General features: G+C 72.5%; 1 protein-coding gene across 1 annotated transcript; it reads left to right on the plus strand.

Moving 5' to 3' along the window:
- Positions 1 to 1,580: 1,580 nt before the first annotated feature.
- Positions 1,581 to 25,488, plus strand: SLC9A3 (solute carrier family 9 member A3). The gene is given in 17 exon segments (XM_037529452.2): positions 1,581 to 1,616; positions 1,619 to 1,802; positions 16,151 to 16,453; positions 17,812 to 17,972; positions 19,230 to 19,308; positions 19,704 to 19,881; positions 20,269 to 20,489; positions 20,735 to 20,937; positions 21,276 to 21,365; positions 21,618 to 21,688; positions 22,252 to 22,381; positions 23,237 to 23,352; positions 23,763 to 23,892; positions 24,023 to 24,199; positions 24,351 to 24,423; positions 24,780 to 24,893; positions 25,180 to 25,488. Coding segments are annotated over 17 exon segments (2,496 nt in total). The 3' UTR covers positions 25,410 to 25,488.
- The last annotated feature ends 1,779 nt before the right edge of the window (positions 25,489 to 27,267 follow it).

Below are 27,267 nucleotides of genomic sequence, written 5' to 3' on the forward strand. Positions count from 1 at the left end.
GGCAGAGAGGTGCCCTGGCCCCCAAAATCCTGACTGCTGGCCACTGTCCCCCCCACGCAGCCCTGGCACCGCTCACTCAGCTCCTAGGCCCTGCCGTGCCCCGCCCCAGCCCACCACAGAGCCGTGTGAGAGCCGGGCGTCCAGCCTCTGGCGGGCCAGCCTCAGACAGGGCCCAGGCCCAGGGGGTGAGGTCCCCGGCCCTGCCCAGCACCTTGGGCTCCTGGGACCCAGGCAGCTCCGAGGGCCTCCCTCTCGAGGTCCAGCATGAGGTGAGGGGCTGCTGGCTACGGGGAGGGGTGCAGGGGCCTGCTGGGGGGCAGTCCTCTTCGTGAGGCACTCCTGCATGGCCACCCCACAGCAGCACCCAGGAGCAGGCACCTCTGGGAGGGAGCGGGGAGCAGCAGGGAGAGGAGCTGGGCAGCGCCCTAGCCCAGGAAAGCCAGCGAGGAGGTGCTGGAGGGGCTTGGGGGGGGGGGGCCAGTGAGGTCACTCGTGGGGCAGGGCCCGGTGTGGGCAGGGGAGCCTGGGGGAGGCCGAGGGGCAGTCCCCCTCCGCAGGGCTCAGCGGGGGGCCTGGAGGCCATGGGCAGTGGTGGCCAGGGCTGGACGGCCTCTGCAGTTGGGTGTGTCAGACGGGTCTGCTGAGCCTGGAGACGCGGGGCTGAAGCAGTGAGGGCGCTGCCGGCCTGGCGTCTTCTGGGAGCTGCCCCAGAGCTGGTCCCCGGCGACGGGGAGGAAGTGGGCCGGGGTCAGCCCTGCACCGCTGGCCGGAGAGGGCTGGGCAGAGGCCGTGCGCGGAGCCTCCCGGCTGGAGTGGACACTGCGGTCTGGCCACGCCGCTGAGCAGACCCCTGGGCGCCGGCGCCAGGGCCCCGCCGGGACAGGAGAGGGGCCAGCAGGCGGGAAGGCGGGAGGCCGGGCTCCCCGACAGGCTGTCGGTCCAGTTAGGAGACGCAGGTTCCGGTGGGAAAGAGCAAAGGTTCGGGTTCTTGGTCTGGCCGCCTTCCCGGCCCAGGCCCCCGGGCCGAAGCCCCCTCGTGCTGGACAAGGAGCCCTTGGGCTGCTGCCCACAGCTGTCCCGCGGCCGAGAGCGGAGCGAGGGGCGCGGCGCGGGCCGGGCAGGGGGCGCGGGGGGCGCGGGGCGGCGCGGGGGGGCGTGGGCCTGGCGGGCCGGGGAGGGCGCGGGGGGGACGCGGGCTCGGGCGGGGCGCAGGGGGCGCGGGCCGGGAGGGGCGCGGGGGCGCGGGCCGGACGGGGCGCGGGGGCGCGGGGGCGCGGGCGCGGGGGCGCGGCGGGCGGCGGGGCGCGGGGCGCGGGCCGGGCGGGCCGGGCGGGGCGCGGGCCGGGCGCGCGGGTGGGCGGGCGGGGGCGTGCCGGGAGCGTGCGGCGGTGCCGGCTCCTCGCGTGCGCGCGGCGGGGGCGGGCAGGCCCCGCCCCGGGGCCGCGCGATTAAAGGCCACCGGGCGGGCGGGGTCCGGGACAGCAGCCCGCACCCGAGCTCGCTCCGCTCCAGCTGCCCGCGCCGTCCGCGGCCCCGCGCCGGCCTCCCGGGACATGCGCGCGGCGGCCGGGTGCTGAGCGATGTCGGGGCGCGGGGCGCGGGGCCCGGGCCGGGGCTGCCGCCGGCGCTGCTGCTGCTGCTGGCGCTGGGCGCGCTGCCGCGGGCGCGGGCCGTCGAGGAGGCGCCCGGCGGCGCGCACGGCCCGAGCCAGGGCTTCCAGGTGGTCACCTTCAAGTGGCACCACGTCCAGGACCCGTACATCATCGCGCTCTGGATCCTCGTGGCCAGCCTGGCCAAGATCGGTAGGCGCGGGGCGCGGGGCGCGGGGCGCGGGGCGCGGGCGCGGGCGCGGGGCGCGGGGCGCGGGCGGCGCGGGGCGCGGGCGCGGGGCGCGGGGCGTGGGGCGCGGGGCGCGGGGCGCGGGGCGCGGGCGCGGGCGCGGCAGCCTGGGGCGCGCCCTCCTCGGGTCCGCGCCGGTCCGCGGTCTTGGGGGGCGGGGGCGCATCTGCGTCCGCGGCCCCGGGGGGCAGGGCCAGCGCCCGGCGGGGCACAGGGTCGGGCGGCGCACGGTCCAGGGCCGCGAGCCCGGCCGGGCCCGGAGCGACCCCGCGGGCCCCGCCGCCTCCGAAGCCCCCGCCCGGCTCCGAGGTCGGGTCTCTGGGCGCCGCGGACCCGCGACGCGCTGCCTCGGGCGGGGGCCGCAGGGAGGACACGGCCGCGCCCCGGGCAGTTGTTCCGGTCGCCAAGGGAAAGGGGGCGCCCACGACCGAGCCGCGGCGCGGGAGGCCGGGCCAGGGCTCCCCGCAGCCCCCAGGGAGGGGCGCGGGGCGCGGCGCGCGGGGCGCGGGTCGGGCCGCAAGGTGAGAGGAAGGTCAGCCTGACCCGTCGGAGCCCCGCGCCGGCCGCCCGGGGAGGGTCTTTGCGGGGCGGGGCTGTGGCCGCACGTGACCCGCTGGGTGGGGCCGGCCCGGGCCATGGGGGGCAGCAAGGGGAGGGGCGAGGCCAGAGGACGGGCCCCTGATGTCCTGAGCGGGACAGAAGGGAAAGGCGCTGGGCGAGCCAGGGAGGGGACTTTGGCCCCGCCGGTTTGGGGTACCTGGAGTGCTGGGCAGCCTGACCCTGCCGCCCCCCTGGGGCTGCCCTTCGGGCCACAGCCCCTCCCTCCCTGCCCTCCCCCGGGGCCTGCTTGGCCCTTGGCCTCCTGCCAGTGGCCATACTCAGTCTGTCCCCCGGCCTTTGGGGGCTGCGATGAGGCCAGCGCGGACGGGGTCTCATGTCAGTGGGCAGGGCCCGCACTGGCCCCCAGTCCCTTCCCCAGCAGGCGAACCCGCCCGGAACCTGCCCCCCAGGGTCCCCTCTGCCACCTTCTCTCCCCCCGAACCTGCCGCGTGGTGCCCTGTGCAGGCTGGACTCCGGGGGTCCAGCTGGACTGACGCCTGGCGTCCGAAAGTCCAGCAGCGCTAGGGGCCAGCCGGGCGGGAGCGAGTACTCGCCTCTTCCCGACCTCCTTCTCACGGGGACAGCGGCAGCCCCTCGGGCCTGGGACTGTCCTGTTCTCGGGAGGCACCCCCGGCCGGCGCCTGCCTGCTCCCCACAGTGGTCCGGGCCACCCCCTGGCCCGGCCTGGGCCCACCCTTCACTCCTGTCCCCGGATCCACCTGGCTGACTCTGTGGGGCCCAAGCCCTCCGGCTGCTCAGCAAGGTCCTCACGTGCCGCCCAGGGTCCCCCCACAGCCCTGTGCTCACCCGCCACCCCTTGACCCTGCTCCAGCCACCCCCCCCCCCCGCCTAAGCCCCTCCCCCTGCCCACGCACGGCCCCCACACTCAACACCCCAGGCTCCCTGAAAGTGGGTCTGGCCATCAAGTCCTCTCCGTGGACACGTCCCCACCCCTCAGATGGCCCCTGCTCCGCCCCCCAGTCTCAAAAACAAACAAACAACAACAAAAAAAGCCAAGGAGCTCGGCCACCTGCAGCGAATAGCCCAGCCGGCCTGGCAGGGCTGGTGCCCCCAGGGTCCCGCTGCTTGCCCACTGCCCTGCCCACCCGCACCCCTCACCCACTGTCAGGGCCCCCAGGACCGGCCCCCTCTCCCCGCAGCTGCACAGCCCAGGTCACACAGGGCGGGGGGCCAAAGCTGGGGAGGAGGGCACTGCCAGGCCCTGAGCGGGTCCACCCGGAGGCTGTGGGGCCCCTCCCAGGGCTGGAACCGGCCCGTGTAGATGCAGTCAGTCTCGGGTTACTGGGGACAGAGCTGCCTCCTGGGGTTCCCACGCCTGCTGCCTCACCCCCGTGGCGCGCGCTGGCCAGCGCCTGGAGGAGGCAGGTCTCCCGGCCCTGCGATCGGCTGGGAAATAGAGGCAGATGCCCGGAAATAAGGTGACGGCTGCCCAGGTGTCGGGGGCTCAGTGCAGGCCCCCTGGGCAGACGCCGGCTCCGGCCTGCTTGGGCAGGAGAGGGGCAGGCATGACTGTTGGCACGGACTGGCCACATGCTCCTCGGGTGGTCTAGGGGTCCCCTGCCTGTTACTGCACCTTTAGGACATTCAGGGGTCCCTGTGGGGCCAGCCAGCTCCCTGTCCCCAGCTCAAGGACTGACCCTGCAGCCTGTGGGGCCCTTCTCGGGCCATCTGGACCCTGGGGTGCTGAGCCCCGCACCTGCCCACACCCTGGGGAGCTCCCTCCTGGAGGCCGCCCCAGACAGCGGGGCATGGAGGGCCTCAGCCCTGAGCGGGGAGGCTGCTGGAGGGAGGAGAGGGGTTGCCCCCTGGTGTCGCTGCCCAGGCAGAGTAGATGGAGGCGCAGGCAGAGTGGGCTGGACGGGGTGTGGGGGCATCCCTGCCAGCCCCCGGCTTGGGGACGGCTCTGGCAGCCTAGCCGCTGTGTGGGGGTGGGGGCAGGGTGCAGCAGCTGGCCCCATGGGCTGGCAGTGGGGTCCCGCGTGGGCCTCAGTCCCGTGCTGCCACCTCCACGACCCTCTCTGCCCCTTGGGGGGCCGCTGTCCCCCGCACTGCAGGGACACCCAGGCCTCATCCCGGGCTGACCTGCCGGGTCCAGGGGACGCCCCCATGCAGCTCCCCACTCCCAGTCCCTGGCCCCAGTGTCAGGGTGCAAGCTCCTGCGCCAGGGCAGCGTCCCTCCTCGTGGGCCTGGGAGGAGGAGGCCCGGGGGCCCAGCAGAGGGCTCTGGGGTCTCCTGCCCTTGCTGTCCCGCCCTCCCCACCCTCTCCTGTAGCCCCCGCAAGTGGGGGACCTTGGCCACCACACGCACCCTCTGTGGTTCCCTGAGGGCCTGGTGAGTCTCTCTGGGCAGGTGTCTGGGGCTTGACCCCAGGGTGGAAACCAGCCCCGGGGCTCCCCACTGCTGTGCTGCCTTTCCTGGGCCCTCTGCCGCTCCCACCCATCCCCGCGCCCCCAAAGGAGCCCGTGGGCGAGAGGCTGTGGGGCCGAGGTGGCCCGGGAGGCCGGGACAGGGGCCGGAGCCGGGGCTTCCAGGAGCGTGGCCTGCCGGAGGCGGCAGGACAGGTGGGGCCTCCCCAGCCAGGCTCTGCCAAGGCTGAAGGAGTAAAGTCTCATTTTTCAGGAACTGCCTGGAGGAGCCGCGGCTGTAAAACAGGCCCCGGGCACCCCGCTCGCCATCCGAGGAAGGGGGGCAAAGGTTGGGAGCCCGCAGCCCTCTGCTCCCGGCCCACCTCGCGCTCCGCAGCCACTTCCCTGCACACCCGCCCGCCGCAGCCCTGCGCCCGGTCTCCTGCGCCCAGTGTCCTGAGCCCCTCCTGGCTGTGGGCTCCCAGGCCGAAGAGTGGGGTGCCTTGAGAGTTAGGGTGCACCTCCTTCAGTGTCTGGCGTCCCACCCCTTGAGCTGTGGGGGCTGCGGGGAGTGTGGGGGGCTGCGCCCCACACTCAGGGCTGCCCCAGGCCAGCTCTTTTTGTTGTTCCTCTGTACGGGGTGTGGGGGTTCCCCAGGCTGCTGAGCCTCCAGGGCGGGGCCCTGGGCAGACGGTCTGAGTGTCCCCATTCAGTCACCGCTGCCCACCCCCACCCGCCCACCCCGCCTGGCCTACCCCCCACCCCTTCCCTCTCCCCTGCCCCCTCCCCCCTCCCCCCACCCCTTCCCTCTCCCCGCGCCCTCCCCCCAGGCTTCCTCCTCCCCTCACTCACTGCTCTTCCCTTTGCTGGGCACCCCTCACTGTGGGGGGCCCCTGGCCCTGTGCTGGGGTGCAGGCTGGGGCTGGGGGAGCAGGGAGCCCAGGACCAGGGCCCCTACATGCAGGCCCGGATTCCACTCCCCAGCCCCACCCCCACCTCTCCTGCCTCCCCCCACAGCTCCGGACCCTCCAGCCAGCCCGTGGCCCCCAGGTGCCAGGCCAGTGGCTTGGCTGTCCCCTTGTTCCCGGGGTCCCCTGCCTGGCCCTGCGCCCCAGGAAGCTCCTGAGCTCTGGGCTCAGCTCAGACAGAGGACAAGGGGGGAGTGAGGGGAACCAGGGGTGAGGGGGTGAGGGGGGTGAGGAGGGGAGTGAGGAGGGGTGTGGAGTGAGGGGGAGTGAGGGGGAGCCAGGAGGAGTGAGGAGGGGTGAGGGGGGTGAGGAGGGGTGTGGAGGGGTGGGGGTGAGGAGTGAGGGGGAGCCAAGAGGAGTGAAGAGGGGTGAGGAGGGGTGCGGAGTGGCGAGGAGGAGTGAGGAGGGGTGGGGGTGAGGGGGGTGAGGAATGAGGGGAGCCAGGAGGAGTGAGGAGGGGTGAGGAGGAGTGAGGAGGGGTGAGGAGGGGCGAGGAGGGGCGAGGAGGGGTGAGGGGGGTAAGGAAGGGTGAGGGGGTGAGGAGTGAGGGGGAGCCAGGAGGGGTGAGGAAGGGTGAGGAGGGGTGAGGGGTGAGGGTGAGGAGGGGAGGGGGTGAGGAGTGAGGGGGAGCCAGGAGGAGTGAGGAGGGGTGAGGAGGGGTGAGAAGGGGTGGGGGTGAGGGGGGTGAGGAATGAGGGGAGCCAGGAGGAGTGAGGAGGGGTGAGGAGGGGTGAGGAGGGGTGAGGAGGGGTGGGGGTGAGGGGGGTGAGGAGTGAGGGGGAGCCAGGAGGAGTGAGGAGGGGTGAGGAGGGGCGAGGAGTGGTGAAGGGGTGAGGGGGTAAGGAGGGGTGAGGAGGTGAGGGGGTGAGGAGTGAGGAGGGGTGAGGAGGGGCAAGGAGGGGTGAGGGGATGAGGGGGTAAGGAGGGGTGAGGGGTGAGGAGTGAGGGGGAGCCAGGAGGGGTGAGGAAGGGTGAGGAAGGGTGAGGGGGTGAGGGGTGAGGAGGGGTGATGGGGTGAGGGAGGAGGGGTGAGGGGGGAGGAGTGAGGGGGAGCCAGGAGGGGTGAGGAAGGGTGAGGAAGGGTGAGGGGGGTGAGGAGTGAGGGGTGAGGAGGGGTGATGGGGTGAGGGGGGAGGGGTGAGGGGGAGGAGTGAGGGGAGCCAGGAGGGGTGAGGAAGGGTGAGGGGGGGAGGGGTGAGGGGTGAGGAGTGAGGGGAGCCAGGAGGGTGAGGAGGGTGAGGGGGGGAGGGGTGAGGGGGTGAGGAGTGAGGGGAGCCAGGAGGGGTGAGGAAGGGTGAGGGGGTGAGGGGTGAGGGGGGGAGGAGTGAGGGGAGCCAGGAGGGGTGAGGAAGGGTGAGGGGGTGAGGGGTGAGGGGGGAGGAGTGAGGGGAGCCAGGAGGGGTGAGGGGTGAGGGTGTGAGGGGAGGAGTGGAGGAGCCAGGAGGGTGAGGAAGGGTGAGAAGGGTGAGGGGGAGGGGTGGGGGGGAGGAGTGAGGGGAGCCAGGAGGGGTGAGGAGGGGGAGGAGCGAGGGCCGAGGGACAGGGCGGGCAGGTGGACATGGGGGCGGGAGGGTCGTGGACGCAGGACGAGCGTGCGGCCGGGCGTGGGCCTCGCTGGCCGGCGAGCGTGGGCTGGGCTGGGCCTTCTGAGCCGGGCGGGACCAGGCGCCCTGAGCTCCTTCGTCAGATCCCCCTCCATTGCCACGCGCCGCCTGGGCCGGCCGCTGACCGCGCCGGGAGGGTGGCCACCACGGCAGCGGGCGAGCGGACCGGGCGTGGCGGTCCCCAGGCCCTGGTGGCTGGGCCTGACGGTCCCAGACACTGACATCGGCGGGGCCGGGCGGGCGCCTCTGGCACAGGACGGAGCCTCCTCCCGCCCGGCCCCTCGCCCTCGGGCAGCGGCTGCGGGCGGAGTCCATGACTCACGGCCTGTCCACGCAGCTCCAATCTGGGGGCAGAGTCCCCTCGGGGGGCTTTCGTGCCCCCGAGGTGGCAAAGCCGAGGCCTGAGGAGCCCCGGGGTGGGAGGCCCTTCCTGTCAGGACGGCCAGCGCAGGGGGAGCAGGTCAGGGGCCGGCCGGGGGCTGCAGGCCGCGCTGGGTGCTGGGCAGGGCCTGGGCCGGGAGGGCGGGGCCCGGGGGGCCTGTGGGCGCTCACTGACTTCACTGTCCTGGCCTCGGAGGCAGAGGCCGTCCCTGGGGCTGTGAGGGAGGAGGCCGGGGCCCGGGCGCGTCTCCTCCCCGGAGATGGGCGGGGCCTCCGCACGGTCCTGGGCCCACCAGGCTGAGCGGGCACCGGGCACCCCGGGGCCCAGGGGCTGCAGATGGAGGCCGACCCCCAACTCTGGCTGTCCCTGCGGCTGGCCATGTCTGGAGCCCGTGTGTTCATCCAGGGTTCTGGCCCCGGGCTTGCTGGACGCAGGAGGCCCAGGGGAGGGTCAGGCTCGGGTCTGGGCCACAAAGGAGGGGCAGGGGCGGGAAATTCAGGGTCCAGGGCAGGGCTGCTGAGAGGGGAGCCACGGCCTGTGGCCTTGCAGGGAGACCAGTGCTGACCTCAGAAGGCGCCCTGCGGGCCCGGGCCCCACCCCCCGCCTCTGTGGGGGGAGGACGGGGCAGGACCGAGGGTGGGGAGGCTGGGGTCAGGTTCAGGTTCTCCTCTTCCGGCAAATCAGGAAGCCTCCGAGGCCCCACCGCCCGCTGCGGCCGTGCCAAAGTCCAGCAGGTTTGGGGCTCTCCCTGGAGGCCTCTGAGGCCCCACCGCCCACCGGCAGGCTGGTGCTGTTCTTCCTGGAGTAGCAAGCTCTGGACATTAGGGTGGGTGCAGAGGCCACCTGCCCCCGAGGCGCCCCTAAACTTGGCCCTCACCAGCCTCCCTGCTGAGATGGGGCCTGCAGAGCTGCCCCTGGCCACCGAGGCAGGCGCCTCAAGAGGGCTTGGAACCCACTCTCCACGCCCCTAGGGGGGCGGCCCCCAGCCTGCCGCCCACTCCTGCTCTCCCCTCCAGTGACTGGGGACCCTCGGGTGCTGCCAGGGGGGCCGTCCACGCCTGGAGAAGATGGGGGAGAAGAAGGGGTCGGGCCGTGGGGCCCTGGCAGTAAGTACTCTGGGGCGCCTGGAGAGGAGGTGGCAGAGAGCCCAGCTCTGCCCTCAAGACCCCCCCAGTCCTTAGCTGGCCGGTGAGGGGTGGGGGCCTGGGCTGCTCAGGCCCCCCGCGGCCGCACCTCCTGGTTTTCCTGGGTCAGAGGCTGGTTGGCGTGCAGGAGCGTGAGCGAGCAGGCAGGACGAGGCCACGCACCCCGGCCGGGTGGTGGGGCTCCCGCTCCCTCTGTCCCTGCCCCCGAGGAGGCGTGGGGTGACGCGAGGCCGTGCGGGCAGGTGCCGCCTCATGCCAGCCACGGCCTGCAGCCCAGGCCCCATGCGCCCAGCCACTCACACCTGCACACAGCACCACCTCACACTGCACATCGCTCACACTCACCCCTCCCTGCCATGGTTGTGCCACAGCACACTCAGCAGCGTGGGAGCACCGCGCCTCTGCACACCACACATGTCCACATCCTGCCACACCCGGCTCTCCTTGCACTGATGCTGACACCCTGAACTCACACCCTGATACACCCTGGTGCTTGCACGCCCACACCACTCACCTGCATGCCGTACAGACCTGTGCACACCAGCATGTGCACGCTCACTCTCACCCTGTGGTGCCTGTGCGCCCTCGCGCACTCTGCAGGCACAAGCACTGGCCCCGGCTCCTGGCTCAGGCCGCGCTGGCCACGGCCCCTACCTCACCCCTGTCCACCTCTGGGGCCTCACCTGGGGCTGCCGACGGCCGTGGCTCTTCCAGAAAGGGCGACAGCGGTTCCGTGCAGTGTGGACACACGCACACCACGTGGCCTGCCCCAGCCCCTGTGCCTGGCACTCGGGCTGTGCCTGTCCGTGCACCCCGGGGGCGCCCCCTTCTGTGCCTCCAGGCTGCGGACCCTCAGCAACCTCAGCCCTGGTGACCCCCGATCCCTCACCATCTCCACGGCGGTGCCTCTTCCTGAAGCCTCGAGGTTGGAGCCGCGTGTGGCGCCCTTGGGGCAGCCGGAGCCCTCCTGTACCTCCAGGACCCTCTCCCAGGTCTGGCTGGCTGGGCCGGGGCCTCTGCCGCCTCCTGGGCCCAGCAAGCTGGGGCTGGGACAGGCTCTGTGCCCACCTGGGGCTCAGCCTGGTGGGGCTCTGGCAGTGGGGAGAGGTTGGCCTTCGCAGGAAGCCTCCGAGCTGTCCCCCCAGTGGCTGCCGGCACTGTGTCTTCCAGCTCAGCAGGGCCGCTCCGATGGACAAGGAGCATCTCCCCCAGCCTGGGCCTGCGCTCCTCCAGGGGCCAGGCACGTTCACCCCTCGGCCCGCTTGCGTTTTCTTGGCGGACCCAAGAGCGCGGTGTGCTTTGGATTCCGGCCCTTCAGCAGCTGCACGTTTTGCACATGTTTTCTCCCGTCCCTGGCTTCTCCCCACCGTCCCTCCGGAGGGGCGTCCTCGCCCGGCGTCTGCACCGCAGCCTCCTCTGGCCTGGCCGCCCAGCCCCCATGGCCGCCCGCTCCCAGGCCTTGCACCTGTGCGGGGGGCTGGCGGGGGGCTGGGGCGCGGCCGGGCTGTCTATCTGCCCCGTGCCTCTGGGGCTGAGTGGGGAGCTCCTGAACCTCCACGGTCATAAAGCTCAGGTTCGTGGGCCCGGAGCTTTGTGCGGGGCGTCCCCTGGGGTGTTGGCCGCCCCACGGGTGGGCTTCTGGCCTGGGATAGGACACGCGGCTCCACTCCTTGGAGTGTTGATATCCCCCCATGGTTCGGCCCTGTGCTTGGGCAGCCCTCGGAGCCCCCCAGGTCAGCGCCCGAGGGGCTCTGGCGCGGGGCCGCCAGCGTTTCGCACAGGGACGCAGCGGGCTGTCCCGCGGCCAGCCGGGCCTTGTGCCTCTAGGGGCTCTGCTGCTTCTCTGGGATTCTCTACACATCGTGTCACCCGGGAACAGCAGACCCCTGTGCGGCCCCACCGGGCCGTCCACCCCAGGTCAGCCGCGGCGGCCGCAGGGCCCAGCCAGCCCGCGCCGCTTCTCCGTTTCCAGGGCCACTTTCTGCTTCGCCCGAAGTCAGTTAATCATTACGAGGTGCCGGCACGTCCCTGCCTCTCCCTCCCGGGGCCTCTCCTGCCCCGACCAGCCCCCTGCCCCGCCTGCCTCCCCGCTTCTGTCCGGGGCTTCTCCGGGCCCTCAGGACTTGCTGCGCGCACCTGCTTCCCCACAGCGCACACCTGTGCCCAGCAGGAGCGGCCGGGCGCCCCGACACGACCTTCCGCAGGAGGCCCTGCCTGCCGCCGGGGACCCGGGCCCTGGGCCTTCCGCCCCCGTCTTCTGTGGGCTCAGTTCACTGCCCTCCCCACCGCGCCCCCGCCCTCCTCCCTCCGCCTCCTCCCTCCCCCCTCGCACCCCCCCATGAAGTGCTGAGGGCAAATCTGATCGTACCCGTGGCGCTAAGGCCCTAGAGTCACGCGCCTCATCTGGAGACGCTGTGCCGTCTGGCCTGTCCTCTGAAGCCCTGTGCTGTGTCTTCCTCCCCAGGTTTAGCCTGCGTCTGTCTGTCTGTCCGCTCTGCCTTCTGCCCTGCTGATTCCCGCCCACCTCCTGGCTGCCCCTCTGATGCATCTGGACGGTGCCCCCTCCCTCACCAGCGTGGTGGCTGCCCGTGGCAGGAGCACCCCTCCCTGCCGGCCCAACTTGGAGGCACTGGGGAGCCGCCCGCCGTCCACTGCGCGGGGCCCCGCCGGCCCGCCCCGGTGCTCCCCTTTGCAGCAGCCCGGCAGGTCCGGTGCAGTGCCTACGGGCGGGGAAGGGGCAGTCCCTGCCGGCGGTGGCCAGGCCCAGACAGGCCCTCGGCTCAAGGAACAGCAGCCATGGCCCAGGACTCGCCGCCATCCTGTGTGCCCGCCACCCGGCGGCCACCTTGGCGGGCCCTTGTCCCCGCGGCACCCCACGCGTATCAAGAGTCAACAGTCCTGCGGCGGTCAGGAGCCTGCGCCCGGGGCGGGGGGCGGGGGGTGGCAGCACCTGCCGCCTTATCAGTGGCCGGTCTGGAGGGCTGGGGGTCACCTTCAGGCTGAAGGTCGCGAGGTGGATGCCCTGGGACGCCCGTGGTGGCCCCTGCTGTGGGCCCAGCTGAGGTGGCCGCACACTGGGCCGCCCTCCACCCCCGCCTGCCACTCCGCTCGCCCTCCCGCGCCCTTCATGTGCTGCAAACGGAAGACTAACTCCCAGGACTCTCGGGAGCAGCTTTCAGCCCCTCGGAGTGGAGTGGGGCGGGGCGACGGTCCTGGTCAACACCAGCACCCCCAGGCCGCTCCAGACACCCTCCTTCTCTCTCACTGCTCCTCTTGGGGCCCCGACCTGACCAGGCCCTGGGCCTCCGCCTGCCCCTGGGGCCTCCGCCGGCTGCCTGGTTTCCCGCCAGGTTGGGGCGCGTCTGCCGGCCGTGTGGGCCTCAGGGAAGCCGCGTGGGCGCCCATGGGGTCTGTTGCCCATGCTGGGGCAGGCACGTGCGGGGGAGGAGAGGCGGACTCCGAGGCCTTTTAGAGCCGCATGGCCAGCGAGTGTGCACCTCACCCTCGGGGGGCCCCTCGTGCCCCTTCCCGCGCAGGCTGGGGCTTGCCGGGCATCAGCCTCGGACACAGGGAGACGCCCGGGAGGGGCTCCCCGGAGTCCCAGCCTTGGCGCTTCCTCACGCCCGGCCTTGCCACGACCTGGTTGGAAAACCGGCGACTTCCCGGGGACACCGTCCCCGATTTTCATTTTTAACTTGAAAATGTACCGTGTGCACGAGGCTGTGGGCTGGGGTGTCCCCGCCGCTGCGGGCGGGAGGGGGCGCCGGCGGCCTCGCCCCTGCCCCTCCCCGCTTGGGAGTCCACCCTGTGTGGCCTCCCCACACCTCTGCCCGCCCGCAGCAGGAGGCTGTGGTCCGTGGGGTATTCCTGGGGGACACGCCCAGCAGCATCCCCCCCGCCTGCCCGCGAGGGGCACATGTGCGCCGTCCTCAGGTGGTGCGGCCAGTGTGACCCACGTGACCTGCAGGGGCTGGGCCAGGCCCGGGCTGGGGCCAGCCCTGCATGCTGCGCAGCCGGTCCTGTGCTGACCCACTTGTCCCGCACCTGCAGGCCGTGCCGGCACCGGCCTCGGGAGCCTCGGCCTAGTTCTCGCGTCAGGAGGGTTAATTGTGGGCGCGTTAAAGTAAAACCGGGATCTGCTGAGCTGCCCAACGTGTGGACTCAGCTGACTCTGAGGGGGCCGTGGAGGGTGCCTCTGCCCGGCGCCTCCGGAACCAGCCGCGGGCTCCGGCCTTTGGCCCCGGCCAGGGCTTTGTAATTAGGGCTAAAGCGCGTGTTGCCCTGTCGTTAGCCCCTGCGACCAGCTGCTCTGTGCTTAATTAGCTGTGACCCCGGCCGACTGGCACTCCACTGCCGCTGTCCACAGGTTACTCTGGTGGCGTCCCGGCCGGAGGCCGCAGTCCCTCTGCCTCCCTTGGTGCCCAGTCTGTGCCCAATTGCGGCGTCCTGGCCGGCCGGCAGCAGCTACACCGTCCTGTGTGGGCTTCTCTTGTGGGTGGGTGTTATTGGTGGGACAGCAAGCCCCGCCCTGGGCCTCGGCTCTGGGCACCCTGTGAAGGCGTTGGCACACAGGCGGCCGGACCCTCAGTGCTCTGGACTGTCCTCCCCCCGCCCCATCACCCACAGGTTGGCCTCCGGACCATGAGCCCGGGGTCCACGCCTGTGCTCTGGCCCTGGACCCCGGCACTTGTGGACCTGGCAGAGGAGCCACTAGTGCCTGCGGGGCACCGGTCTCCAGAGGAGGAGATGGAGGCCAGGGCTGGCCACTGCACCGAGTTTTGGTGGCCAAGGCTGTGGCCCCACCTGCAGCCCTGGGTCTGGCAGCAGGGACTTTGGGGGGAGCGGCCCCGGCCCCCAGCTTCCCGCTCTGTCCATACCGCCCTTCAAGCTTCCCCAGAAGGCCAGCTGGCCCCTGGGCCTGCGCCTTGAGGTGGACACACTGCTGGTCCCAGTTGAGCACACTGCAGGTCGGCCGGGGCCTTGGGGCACAGACGCACCAGCTCTGGCAACGCCCACGCTGTGTCCAGTTGCTGGACCGCTCACTAGCAGCCCTTTAGAAGAACCGAGTCTTCAGTTTCGCCAGCTCAGTGCCATTTGCTGCCCAGTGAAGGGTGGACAGAGCGGAGACTCAGCCCCCTGCAGGCCGGCCAGGCCCAGGAGGGACAGACCTCCGCCGCCAGGGCCCGGCTCTGGAGAGGGTGGACGTGCGGGGCGACGTGGCCTCCCCGCACCCGAACCCGAACCCGGCCGGTGGGCAGCGGCCGCGGGGAGCCAGAGCGCGGCCCCTCCGGCTGCCCCTCGCCCGCGCGGCCAGAGGCCGAGGACAGCGGGCGGGAAGCCGGCGGCCTTCATGGGCCGGGGCCCGGGACCCAGAGTGGGCCTCGGCGGCTCGGGTTCCGACCCAGGCATCGGGCCACCGAGCGCCTGAACAGAGACCAGCCTGGAAGCCGGGAGAGCGGCTGGGGCGGGAGGGCAGAGGGGCGGGGCCAGGGGCGGGGCCAGGATGGCGGTGGGCGGGGCCAGGACCTGGCAGGGGCGGGGCCAGGATGGGGCGGGGCACACGTGCGCACACCTGGGTCCCCGCAGGTGGTCCCCGCAGGTGGTCCCCGCAGGTGGTCCCCGCCGTCTCCCGCGCTGCGTGGGGGACGCGCAGTCTCGTGGGGAGACTTGCTCTGCAGCTGGGTGGGTCCTTCTGCCTGGCAGCGATTTAAAATTTTTTTTGTTAAATTCAAATGAAGTTAAATGAACGTTAAGTTTAGAAGAGAGCGCAGGCGAGGGGCCGCTTTCTCAGGTGTAACAAACCCAAAGTCATAACAAGACAAACCAGCAAACGCAGCTCCGACACAGCTGTCCGCGTGCAGCAAACGCCGCGGGAGGTGAAGGCTCGTGACCCCGCGGCGCAGCCCCGCGTGGGGAGGCCGGGGAGGCCGAGGCGCGGGGCTCCGAGCAAGATGCGCGCCCCGAGGGCAGCGGGAGCAGCCGCCTCTGCAGGCATGGACTGGGGGGGCACGTCCCCGCGGGTCTCCCGGGCTTGCCGCCGAGCGAAGGTCAGTCCACTCTCCTCCGCCCGCAGCCACGCCGGCGGGCACCCCCACGGGAACTCCAGGTGCCCCGGGGCTGCCCGGCCCGCTTGTGCCCCCGCGGGCACCAACCCGCTGCGAGGCTGAACGGGGAGAGGTCGTGGTGGGGGACTCGCTGGGGGCTGCTGCTCACCAGCCAGACTACTCGGTGCTGCCCCGTGGCCAGCTGCTGCACTAGTGGGGCGCACCGCCACAGGCCTGCTGCTCCCCTCTGGTCCTCTGCCCGGGCAGCCTGCAGGGAAGGCACGTTTTGCAGACCAGCTGGCAGCCTTGGGCAGCGTCAGGACAGCTGCCCACCCCAAGTAAGAGGAGCGTGGTGATGGCTGGCAGGACAGGTGGGCCCAGTGCCAATAGCCAGGGCAGGGCACCCCCTCGCAGGCCTCCCTCCAAGGCCTGGGTGGGTCCCTTCTGCTCCTGAGCGCCCAGGGCTTTGGCTCCCCGCCGCCGCCAGCACTGTGTCCTGCACGCCGGGCACTTGTTCACATGGGTCCAAGCCGGCGCTGCAGGGACTGTGGGGCCTGAGCCCACAGTCAGGCCCTATGCTCGGCCCGGGGGCACTGTGCTCGGCGGGCAAAGTCCAGGGGGGACATGAGACATGCGGCTGGTGGGCTGGCGGGGCTCCCCCATGCTCCCTGTGCTGCAGCCGCCCTCTGGGGCGGAGGCCACGGCATTGCGGAGTCGGCACTAATCCCCCCATTACCCTGGATTACCAGGGCAGGAACCACCCGGGCCGGGCGGGTCAGGAGGGAGGGTGGGGCTGCGGGTACGCCTTGGCCCCCCACCCTTGTGCCCGCCAGCCTCCGTCCTCCCGGCGCCGGCCCCTGCCTGCTGCTCCGGGCAGAGGCCACGGCCCGAGGGCTCTGGACGGAATCTCCATAACAGCTGAGTGAGATGGGACGGCCCACATGTGGCTCCCGACATTCCAGCTGTTTTGAAACCAGCCAAACTGGGTGGTGACTTCGCTCTGCTGACCCAGGACAGGTGGGGTGTGCGCGCCCCTGGAGCCCGAGGTCCTCCCAGGGCTGGTGGGCTGAGGCTGGCGTGGCCCTGGCCTTGGGGGACCCCAGCCTGGGGGCCACGCTGGATCGGGCTGTGCAGGGCTGGAAATGCACTAGGTGTCCGCGGGGAGCGAGCCCAGCCCTGACCACCTGCCCTGCCCCCACAGGCTTCCACCTGTCCCACAAGGTCACCAGTGTGGTCCCCGAGAGCGCCCTGCTGATCGTGCTGGGCCTGGTGCTGGGCGGTGTCGTCTGGGCCGCCGACCACATCGCCTCCTTCACGCTCACGCCCACGGTCTTCTTCTTCTACCTGCTGCCCCCCATCGTGCTGGACGCCGGCTACTTCATGCCCAACAGGCTCTTCTTTGGCAACATGGGCAGCATCCTGCTGTACGCGGTCATCGGCACAGTGTGGAATGCGGCCACCACCGGCCTGTCCCTCTACGGGGTCTTCCGCAGCGGCCTGATGGGTGAGTGGGCGCCACCTCATCCAGCGTCAGGAAGGCCGGGAGCTGCCGGGGTGCAGGCCTCTACCTGCTGGCTCACCTGGCTGACGACAACCATGCACGGCCCCTCCCTGGCACCATGGGCCAGCCCGTGTCCTGCCTGAGAAAGGATTCCTGCCTGACCAGGTTGGCGGGTGGTGGGCGGGCGCAGTGCCTTCTGTGGGGGCGGGCGGGGCGGTGAGGGCCCCAGAGCGCGTGGGTGTCCTTTCTGCCCCGCCCGGCCCTCCTGCCCGCCTCTCCTGCAGCCTGGGCTTCCGGACAGGGCCCAGCTCTGCTCCTGGTGGCCGCCCAGCGGGAGCGCCACCGTCCGCCAGGAAACTGGGGCAGGTGAGGCCGGGCTCTGAGCGGCACACAGCCTGGCCTGCAGATGGCCCTGGGCCTCAAGGCAAGGCTGTGCCCAGGTTGCACGGCTGCCCCCACCCGTCCTCGGGGTCAGCCGAATAAACCCAAGACAGCACCGGGCACGTGGGGGACGAGCAGGGTTACCCTGCAAAGGGAATCCACCGTCTGGGGCCTGTGCTCAACCCCCAGGATGTGACTGTCATGTTCGGCCATGAACTGAGGTCAGTGCAGGACAGCACCTTGGCCAGCTGAGCCCCCAGCTGGGGCACGCCCCTCGGCGGGGTCTGCCCAGCCAGCTTGGGAGGCCGGAGGGGCCCGCAGAGAGAGTGGCACAGCTGGCACCCACACGAGGCCTCGTGAGCCTGGCCGGCCGCAGGCCTGCCGTCAGGGGACGCCGCGGGTGGTGCCATGTCCTCAGAGGCTGGGTCTGACCCAGCAGGGACAGCCCCACCTTGTCCAGCTAAAGGAGCCCTGGGGCCTTCGGCTTCTCCACAGCACCTGCTGTGTGGCCAGGAGCCAGACGCGACGGGTCGTGAAGCTTTTCCCGGGGGCTGGGGAAGTTGGCTCCCCCCAACTTCCACTCCCCAGGCAGCCCGAGCCCCCTTGAGGTCTGACTGCCCCCCAGCCTACTTCAAGGTCAGGGAGGCCCTGGCCAGGCCTTCCCCCGACCAGGCCCATAGGCGCCGCGGCCTCCCAGACCCCCTTCCTCCTGGCACCCCCACCGCCAGCCTCGTACACTCTGGCAGGCTGGTCCGGGCAGCAAGAGGGCAGGGTGGGCCTCCGGAGGGTGGGCTGGCTCCCCTCTCAGCCAGACCAGCTTTCCTGGAGGGCCGGGCCAGGAAGAGCAGAGGCAGGAAGAGTCCCCACCCTGGGGTGCAGCCCGGGGTCCCCACACTGCGCTCACGCTGGGCCCGCAGGCCTGGGAGGTGGAAGACCTGCCTCTGGGGGCCACGCAGCCCTGACCAAGACCACGTCTGCAGGGGACCTGGACATCGGGCTGCTGGACTTCCTGCTGTTCGGCAGCCTGATTGCCGCCGTGGACCCGGTGGCCGTCTTGGCCGTGTTCGAGGAGGTGCACGTCAACGAGGTGCTGTTCATCATCGTCTTCGGGGAGTCCCTCCTCAACGACGCCGTCACTGTGGTGAGCGGGGGTGTGGGTCCCGGGAGACGCCTTGTGGGGCTGCGGGGCCCCCAGGGCAGCGTCCCCAGGAGATCAAGCAAGGTGTGTCACCTGCAAGCGCCTGGCTGTGACCTGCCATGCGGGGGCTGGGGCCCCAGCATCCATCTCTGGCTGTGCCTCCCCGACGCCAGCCTTGCTTGGCCACGGCCGCTCATGCTGTGTGGCAGCCCCTCCAGGGTCCACGGGTGCCACGCACACTGACTTTCTGCAGAAGCTCATCAAGGGGGTGGCCGCGAACATGGCGTGAGGGGCTCCCCAGGAGGCTCCGGGCTCGGCAGTCCGTGTGGACAGCGCTGGGCCTGTGGTCAGGTCAGCTCTGTAGTGAGCCCAGGGGCACACCACTGAGGGTGTCCACTGCCTGGTCAGTGCCTCCAAGGAGAGAAATGGGAGTGTGGGGGACCCTGGCTGAGCCGCTGCCCTGGGAGAGCCCAGCGCAGCCCACGCCGGCTCGGCCCGGCCCCTGGATGCCCCCCACCCGGCTCGCCCGGGCCCCGCCCCGGTCCTACAGACTTGCAGCAGTGGGTCTGTTGCCCTGAAAGGGGCTGTGGCCCCAGAAACTCTTCCTGGTGCCCCAGGGTAGCCGGGTACCCCCACACTGTGGCCCCGGGGTATTATGCAGCAGATAAGATACTTTCTTGGGAAATTTGAGGTTTGAGAATTAATCGGAAACGCCTGCACAGCCCCTCCGCCGGTGGTGCCTGCCGCGGGCTTGGACGCTGGAAAGCCTGAGCCGCTGCCCCAGCCCGGCTTCCCCCCAGCTCCCGCCCCGCTGCCCCGGCCGCTGGCCCCTGCCTGGCCCGCGGCCCTGCCTGTGCGTCCTCGGCCCACCCTTCCGGCTGCCCCACGCCCGGCCGCGGCTCTCCCCACAGACCCCGGAGCTCACAGGATGCACTGGGGGTTCCCCCGGGGTTGACCCCCAGCCCCCTGGGCGGCTCCCCAACCGTCCTGCTCAGGTTCCGGCTTTGACCTTAGGGCCTTACGGGACGGGACGGGCGAGCCCACCCCAGGCCGCAGCAGCAGTGCGAGTGACACCATCATGGCATGTGACCGAGGACGGGCCACGGGGCTGGCTTGGCTCCGGGGTGGGAGGCCAGCTGGGCTCCTGAGGCTTCTGGCCCCTTCCAGACGCTCCTCTGCCTGGCCCGCGCCTGGCGGCACCAGTGCCAGTGACCACCCCCCACTTCGCTCAGGCTGCCGTCCCGCCACCCTGTCTCTCAGGTCCTGTACAACGTGTTTGAGTCCTTTGTGGCCCTGGGCGGTGACAATGTGACCGGCGTGGACTGTGTGAAGGGCATCGGTATGTGGTGGGTGGTGGTGGGGGTGGGGGCTGTGCCGGAAGCGCCACCAGAGTCTGGGTGCTAGGGCCCTCCTGTCCCAGCCTGCTCCCCAGTTTCTCAGCCCAGGCCGCCCTAGGTCAGGGCCGGGCCCCTCTGACTGCGAATGCTGGCTGGAGCTGGGCGGGTCCGGCTGCTGGTTGGGTCTCCTGGGGGGCAGTGGGAGTGAGGGACCTGTCTTGGGGCCCAGCGCGCCCGACCCGGCTGTGTGCTCGGAGGCCGAGGCCGCCTGCCTTTCTGAAGAATGGGCGCTTGTTCCCGAGCCTCGGCGCCCGCGGGGTGTCGGGAGCGGCTGGGAGGCCAGCGCGGGCGGCCGCACAAAGGGCCCTTCAGGCTCAGACCCCCGCCCCGCCCGCAGTGTCCTTCTTCGTGGTGAGCCTGGGGGGCACGCTGGTGGGGGTCGTCTTCGCCTTCCTGCTCTCGCTGGTGACGCGCTTCACCAAGCACGTGCGCGTGATCGAGCCCGGCTTCGTGTTCGTCATCTCCTACCTGTCCTACCTCACGTCCGAGATGCTGTCCCTGTCGGCCATCCTGGCGTGAGTCCGAGTCGGCCCCTGCCCCAGCCCGTGCCGGCCCCCTCCTGCCCGCCCCCATCTCTCTGCCCGCCCCCTCGCATTTCCCACCCCATCCCTGTCCCGCCCCCAACCGGCCCCCACCCCCCTCAGCTCTGCCACCCTCCCCAGGCCGGCCGTGGCTCCGAGTGTCCGGTGCCTGACCTCTGTCATGTTCTCCAAGAGGCCTGGCTCGGAGGAGGGGTGCACGGTGCAGGTTGTCCTGGGGTGGGGACTTCGGTGCCCCCTGCTGGGCCTGGCCAAGCCCTGTCCCCCTGGGCTGAGGGCCGGGCTGGTGTGGGGGAGCCGTCCCAGGCGCTGTGGGGGTCCCTGCTGCAGGTGTCGGACTCACAGCCCTGCCCCCTCCCCCAGCATCACCTTCTGCGGCATCTGCTGCCAGAAGTATGTGAAGGCCAACATCTCGGAGCAGTCGGCCACCACGGTGCGGTACACCATGAAGATGCTGGCCAGCGGGGCCGAGACCATCATCTTCATGTTCCTGGGCATCTCCGCCGTGGACCCCCTCATCTGGAAGTGGAACACGGCCTTCGTGCTGCTGACGCTGGTCTTCATCTCTGTGTACCGGGCCATTGGTGCGGGCGGGAGCGCGGCGCTGGGGTCTGCGGGGCGCGGGCGCGGCCCATGCTCAGGTGCACGGCGGGGGCGAGGGGCGGGCGCGAGGCCAGTGGCGCCCGCTGACTGGGCCCTTCGGAGGGAGCCCGCCCAGGCTGGAAGCCCCCCGCGCCCAGGGACCCCGCGAGAGCGAGCAGTGCCCTCGTCCCCAGCGGCGGGGCGGGCGGCGGGTTGGCGGGCCCGCGCTGAGCCGGGCCGCCCGCAGGGGTCGTGCTGCAGACCTGGGTCCTGAACCGGTACCGGATGGTGCAGCTGGAGATCATCGACCAGGTGGTCATGTCCTATGGCGGCCTGCGCGGGGCCGTGGCCTTCGCCCTGGTGGTCCTCCTGGACGAGAGGAAGGTCAAGGAGAAGAACCTGTTCGTCAGCACCACCATCGTGGTCATCTACTTCACCGTCATCTTCCAGGTAGCCCCGCGGGCCACGGCCCGCTCGGCCCTAATTGCCTTTTGTAATTTTAGTAACTGGCAGCGGCTTTGTAGGTCTCCACGTGGCCCCACAGGGGACGCAGCACCGTTCAGCCCGAGCCTCTTCCCGGCAGGCCGCGAGCCGGCCTGGCGGGCACCTGGCGGGCACCTGGCGGGCACCTGGCGGGCACCTGGCGGGCGCGGCGCTGCTGACCGCGGGGGGCCGCGCGGGGGCGCGCCAGGCCGGCCAGCGCCGGGCGGAGGGGCGGGGTCAGGCTCCGCCGGCGGGCGGGCCGAGCGGGAGGCGCCCCTGCCTGTGGTCACCTGCCTGTGTCTCAGGGCCTGACCATCAAGCCCCTGGTGCAGTGGCTGAAGGTGAAGCGGAGCGAGCACCGCGAGCCCAAGCTCAACGAGAAGCTGCACGGCCGGGTAGGGGCGGGCCCGGGTGTGGGCGGGGCCGTGGGCGCGGGGCGGGGCCGGCCATGTGGGCGGGGCGTGTGTGGGTGGGGCCGTGGTCGCGGGGCGGGGCCGTGTAGGGGGCGGGGCCGGGTGTGGGCGTGACCTGGGGGAGCGGGGCGGGCCGGATGTGGGCGGGGCCGTGGGCGCGTGGGCGGGGCCGTGGGGCGCGTGGGCGGGGCCATGGGCGGGGCCCCCCAGGCTCACCCCCGCCCCGCCCCCCAGGCCTTCGATCACATCCTGTCCGCCATCGAGGACATCTCCGGGCAGATCGGGCACAATTACCTCAGAGACAAGTAAGCGGCGCCGCCGGACACAGCGCCCGGCCTCCCGCCGCCTCGAGCCCCCGAGGCGCCTGCGGGCGGAGCTCCCGGGCTGTGCTCGCGGCCGGGAGGGACAGCGCCGCGGCGCTCCGGCTCCCCAGGCCCCCCCAGGGAACCCCCAGGGGCCCCGCACCCCCAGTCTGGCCCTCCCCGTGCCCGTCCCGTGCCCGCCCCCTGCCCGCCCCGTGCCCTCCCCGTGCCCGTCCCGTGCCCGCCCCCTGCCCGCCCCGTGCCCGCCCCTGCCCTCCCCGTGCCCGCCCCCTGCCCGCCCCCTGCCCTCCCCGTCCCCGTGCCCTCCCCGTGCCCGCCCCCTGCCCGCCCCCTGCCCGCCCCCTGCCCGCCCCCTGCCCTCCCCGTGCCCTCCCCGTGCCCGCCCCGTGCCCGCCCCCTGCCCGCCCCCTGCCCGCCCCCTGCCCGCCCCCTGCCCGCCCCCTGCCCGCCCCGCCGCGGCCGGGCTGTAGGGAGGCAGCGAGCACAGGCGCGGGCTCGAGGGGCCCCGCGTGCCCCCGCGCCCGGCTGACAGCCCGGCCCCCCAGGTGGTCCAACTTCGACAGGAAGGTCCTCAGCAAAGTGCTCATGCGGCGGTCGGCGCAGAAGTCCCGCGACCGCATCCTGAACGTGTTCCACGAGCTCAACCTGAAGGACGCCATCAGCTACGTGGCCGAGGTACCCGCCTCGGCAGGGCGCGGGCAGGCGGCAGCCCCGGCCCTCTGGGGAGACGGAGGCGCCCGACCCCGACGCCATGGCACGCCCGGGCTGCATGCGAGTTGTGGGCCCGGCCCACATGCACGCACGTGCCCACACGCCCACCGGCCACACCCGTGCCGGGGTGTGCCGCACCAAGTCGCAGGGCACACGCATGCACACATGCACACAGGCACTGCCCCAGTGCATGCGCGTGCACAGCTGCGTGTTTGCCCCCAGGCACACGTTACACACACAGACACATGCATCTGTGTCACGCAGCTGCCCCGTGCACGTGTCTTTGCACACACCACACGCCTGCACACGCCTGCACACGCACAGTGTCCAGAAGAACAGCCTCATTCCCGCAGCCTTGCCAGCGGCCATCTTGCCTGGCGACCCCGCAGCCCGCAGCCCGAGGAGGGGCGGCTTAGGCTGGGGGAGGGGCTGCCCTTGGCGCCCTGACCGGGGACTCCAATGCCCCTCTTTGGAACAGGCCAGGGCCCCATCCCCCTCTGTGAGGTCAGGGTTCAGCTGTGACCTCCGTCCTTCTCAGCTGCCCACCTCTTCCTGGGCTCCACCCCCTCCCGGGGCCCTGTCCAGGGCAGCGCAGCTGGTTAGCCCAGCGGGAGGCCCCGGTGCTTCCTGGGAGGGGAGGAGGGACGTCTGCAGGCGACCGCTCACCAGCGCCCACCCAGGCTGGTCTTTTCTTGCTTGAGGGGCCCCACGGCCTCCGGGGTAGGGGTGCGGCCGGCAACAGCGAGAGCAGGGCCTGTGGCCGGCCCCGGGTGTCCCCTGAGCGGGCCTGCACAGAGGCCTGACATTGGCGTCCCCCAGGGCGAGCGCCGCGGGTCCCTGGCCTTCATCCGCTCCCCCAGCACTGACAACATGGTCAACGTGGACTTCAACACGCCGCGCCCGTCCACTGTGGAGGCCTCCGTGTCCTACCTCCTGTAGGTGTCCGTCCTCCTGTCCCCTCCACGTGCCCCTGGGGCCACAGGGCGTCCCCATGGCACAGCTACCAGGTCCTCCGGCAGGCGGCAGCTGGGGGTGTCACAGCAGCTGGGCGGAGAGGACGGGGGTGCAAGAAACAAGTGCCCGGTGTCCCCCGCACAGACAGATCCGCCTCCACCTCCCAGCAAGTCTGCCGGCGTCCCCGGGGTGCGCACACCGGGGCGCGGGGGCCAAGGCTGTGGCCGCAGCAGGCTGTTCTGGGCCAGGTGCAGGGACAGGCGCCGGGCCGCCGGCGGGGGCTGAGGTCTGACCCGGAGGCAGGTGCTCTGTGCGTGGGGTCAGCACAGAGGAGGGCAGGCCCGTCGCCTGGGCGGGCGCCGGAGACAGCCCAGTGGTCCTGGCCCCGCAGGAGGGAGAACGTCAGCGCCGTGTGCCTGGACATGCAGTCCCTGGAGCAGCGGCGGCGGAGCATCCGCGACACGGAGGACACGGTCGCCCACCACACGCTGCAGCAGTACCTGTACAAGCCGCGGCAGGAGGTGGGCGCTGGGGCTGCCCCCACGGCCCGGGAGGGGCGCCCCGGCCCGGGACAAGCGGACCCTCTCCGGGCGCGGAGAGCCGGGTCGGCGGTGGGCCCAGGAGCGCCCCCATGATGTCCCGCCCCCCCAGTACAAGCACCTGTACAGCCGCCACGAGCTGACGCCCAACGACGACGAGAAGCAGGACAAGGAGATCTTCCACCGCACGATGCGCAAGCGCCTGGAGTCCTTCAAGTCAGCCAAGCTGGGGCTGCACCAGAGCAAGAAGGCGGCCAAGATGTACAAGAGGGAGCGCGCCCAGAAGCGGGTGAGGGGCGGCAGGGTCCCATGGGCGGGGGCCGGGTCCCGGGAGCAGCCGGCTGGGGGGTGGGGTGCGGGGCTGGTGCGGGGGCCCCCGTGGGTGGGCCCCAGGGTGTGGCCGAGCGCCGGGCCTCCTGCAAGGGCTCTCTGTGTCCCAGAGGAACAGCAGTATCCCCAACGGGAAGCTGCCGCTGGAGAGCCCGGCGCACAGCCTCACCATCACGGAGAAAGGTACCGTCGGGCTCGGGCCGGTGCCCAGGGGGACCCTGCGCCACCGGCTGCTTGTCCTGCCGGCCGGCCGCAGCCCATAGCGCCCCAGGGCTGTGTCCCTCATTCACAGGCGCCTGCTGCCCTGTGGTCAGCCCCCACTTCCCCAGCGCGCCCCTCCCAAGAGGCCAGGTGTGGGTGGAGAGGGGCGCAGGGGCTCCTGGGGGTCTGCCTAGCCCGGTCCTGTCCCCACGGCCATCTGGGCTCCAGTGTCCACCGAGCTGCCGCTGCCGCCCAAGTCCACCAGGGCTCACTCAGGCGGGCCAGGCGGCGGTGGGCGCGGCGTCCAGGCCACTTTCCCGCTGCCCAACCTTGCCCAGATACGGAGCTCTCGGAGCCCGAAGAGGCCCCCGATGACACGGCCGAGGAGATGACCGGGGGCATCGAGTTCCTGGCCAGCGTCACACAGGACACGGCGGCCGACTCCCCCTCAGGTGAGTGGAAGGGACGGACCTGCCCCTGCGCTGGACTCCAGGAGCAGGCGCCGAGACCACCCCCGCCGACGCTGCTGCCGCCGGGAGGGGCATCCGGCCGCGAGCCCTCCCCACCCCATGGCCGGACGCGGGGGCCGGCGGCCAGGCTGCACGGCTGGCGGGCAGGCGAGGGGGGAGGACGACGCCTCCCAGGCCGGCCTGACCTTCCAGGTGAGCTCCGGGCGAGCTCGGTGGCCCGTCTGCGCTGCGCGGCCGGGAGGTGACGCGCTGCCGCCCTCTCTCCTAGGGATTGACAACCCCGTGTTCTCCCCCGACGAGGACCTGGGCATCCTCGCCAGGGTGCCCCCCTGGCTGTCCCCCGGGGAGACGGTGGTGCCCTCCCAGAGGGCCCGTGTGCAGCTGCCCTGCTCGCCCGGCACCCTGCACCGCCTGGCGCCCTTCCGCCTCAGCAGCAAGTCGGTGGACTCGTGCCTGCAGGAGCCCCGTGCCGCGCGCCCCGAGTCCACGCACATGTAACGCCCTAACCTGTCTCCCGCTCCTCTCCCCAGGCCGGTCTCCGCTCCACGCTGCTCTCCTTCTGGCTCGCCTGACCGGGTCGCCGCGGGCGGGCCTCGCTTCTGCCGGGCGGGCGTCGGGCTGGGGCCGGAGCTGGGGGGCCTGTGTCTAGCGGCCAGCTCTTCCCTGCCCTCGGCTCAGGGCGGCGGGACTGGCTGGCTCGGCAGCCCGGGCAGGGTCTTGTCTGCTTCCCCAGGGCCCGGGAGCCCAGAGAGCGCCGGGGGTGCCTGGGCCCTACGAGGGGTGTGCAGGGAGGACCCAGGGCAGGGGTGCGCCGCTCCCCAGCTGCCGTGCTGCCCCCTGACCCGGGCAGGGTTGGGGGGTGCTCTCAGGGCCCTGGGAGGTGGTGCCCATTTCACCTTCAAAGGGCGGAGGAGCAGGGTTTGGGGTTTCGCGCAAGGGGGTGGTGGCAGGACACAGGACACCTGCTTTCCGCGGGCAGTTCCCGGCCGGTGCCCCTTCTGTGGGCTCGGTCCAGGTGGGGGTGCAGCCGTCCCCCCAGGGGGCCCAGGGGCGCTCCCGGGACCCAGGTGGCGGCTGGAAAGGAGGGGCCGCGAGACCGGGTCGGGGAGGAGGTCGCGACCGTCGCCGCCCCTGCCGCGCGGTCCCGGGGTGTCCGCGGCGAGGCCGTGGGGGCGCGGCCGGCGGGCGTGGGAGCCGCACCCCTGGGCGCGGGGCCGGGGCCGCCCGCTCACGCCGGCTTCTCCCGCAGGTGACCCGGGCTCGGACACGCCGCTGACCGGACGCTCGTCCCCGCGCGAGGGGCCCCCGCCGCCCGCCCGGGTCCCGCGCCCGCGCGCCCCGGCGCCGCCCCGGCGCCGCCCCCCGCGCCCCCCGCGCCCCCCGCGGAGCCCGAGCCCGGGCCGGGCCCGGAGCGCCGGGGGCCGCCGGGCGCCCACGCGAGGTCGGCGGCCGCGCGCCGCGTGCACAGCCGGCGCTCGTTCCAGCGGCCCCGCGCGCGCCGCCGCCCCGCGCTGCTCAAGCTCGCGTCGCTGCAGCCGCCCGGCCCCGCGCCGCTCGCGCTGGAGCAGGAGGAGACGCCGCTGTGACCGCGCGCCCCCCCAGCCTGCGCCCCGGCGCTCGGCGGCACCAGGCCCCGCCCGCCGCGGCCTCGCACCGGCAGCTCCGCGGACACCTCCGCGGACACCTCCTGGGCACCGGGCCGCCCCCCCACCCCCGGGCCTGCCCGGCCGCCTCCTGGCGCGGCTCCCGCTCTGCGGGGCCTCAATGCAGCGAGCGGCCGCGGTTCAGCGTCCAGCCCCGGCCAGGGGGCCACTGCGGCCTCCTGGCCGCGGCAGGGCGGGGCTGGTCTGCGGGGACTTGGCAGAGTTCAGACCCCCACCTGGGCTCCTCTGAGGCCGCCAGGCTGGAGGCCACCGGAGGGAGACCATGGTCCAGCCGTCCCCAGGGAATGGGGGGTCTGTGGTTAGTGGGGAGGCCCGAAGGCCTTGTCCGCCGTGGCTACCCTCAGACATAGGGCCTTGCGTGAAGCTGACGTGGGATTGAAGGCAGCGGGCTTCCAGACACTCCTGTAAACTTTCGGAAGAGGTCAGTGCCGGCTCTCGGCCCAGGGAGGGGCAGGACGCAGGCTGCGCTGCGGTCACGTTCCCGAGGGCCTGCGGGCGGCCGGTGCACATCGCGTCCTGGCGAGAGCCTTCCTGCAGCCCACCGCCCAGCCCTGCTGTCGAGGAGACGAGTGATGGCCAAGGCAGTCGCCCCCGCGGCTGCCGACGGGACTGGACGTGCGGCTGGAGGTCGCCGGCCCTGCCACAGGCAGGGGACTCGGCCGGCGCTGCCTCCTGCCCTGCGAGCGGCCGGG

This window comes from Talpa occidentalis, unplaced genomic scaffold (assembly GCF_014898055.3).
Source record: "Talpa occidentalis isolate TD23 unplaced genomic scaffold, MPIMG_talOcc4v2.1 talOcc4.6, whole genome shotgun sequence".
NCBI lineage: Eukaryota > Metazoa > Chordata > Mammalia > Eulipotyphla > Talpidae > Talpa > Talpa occidentalis.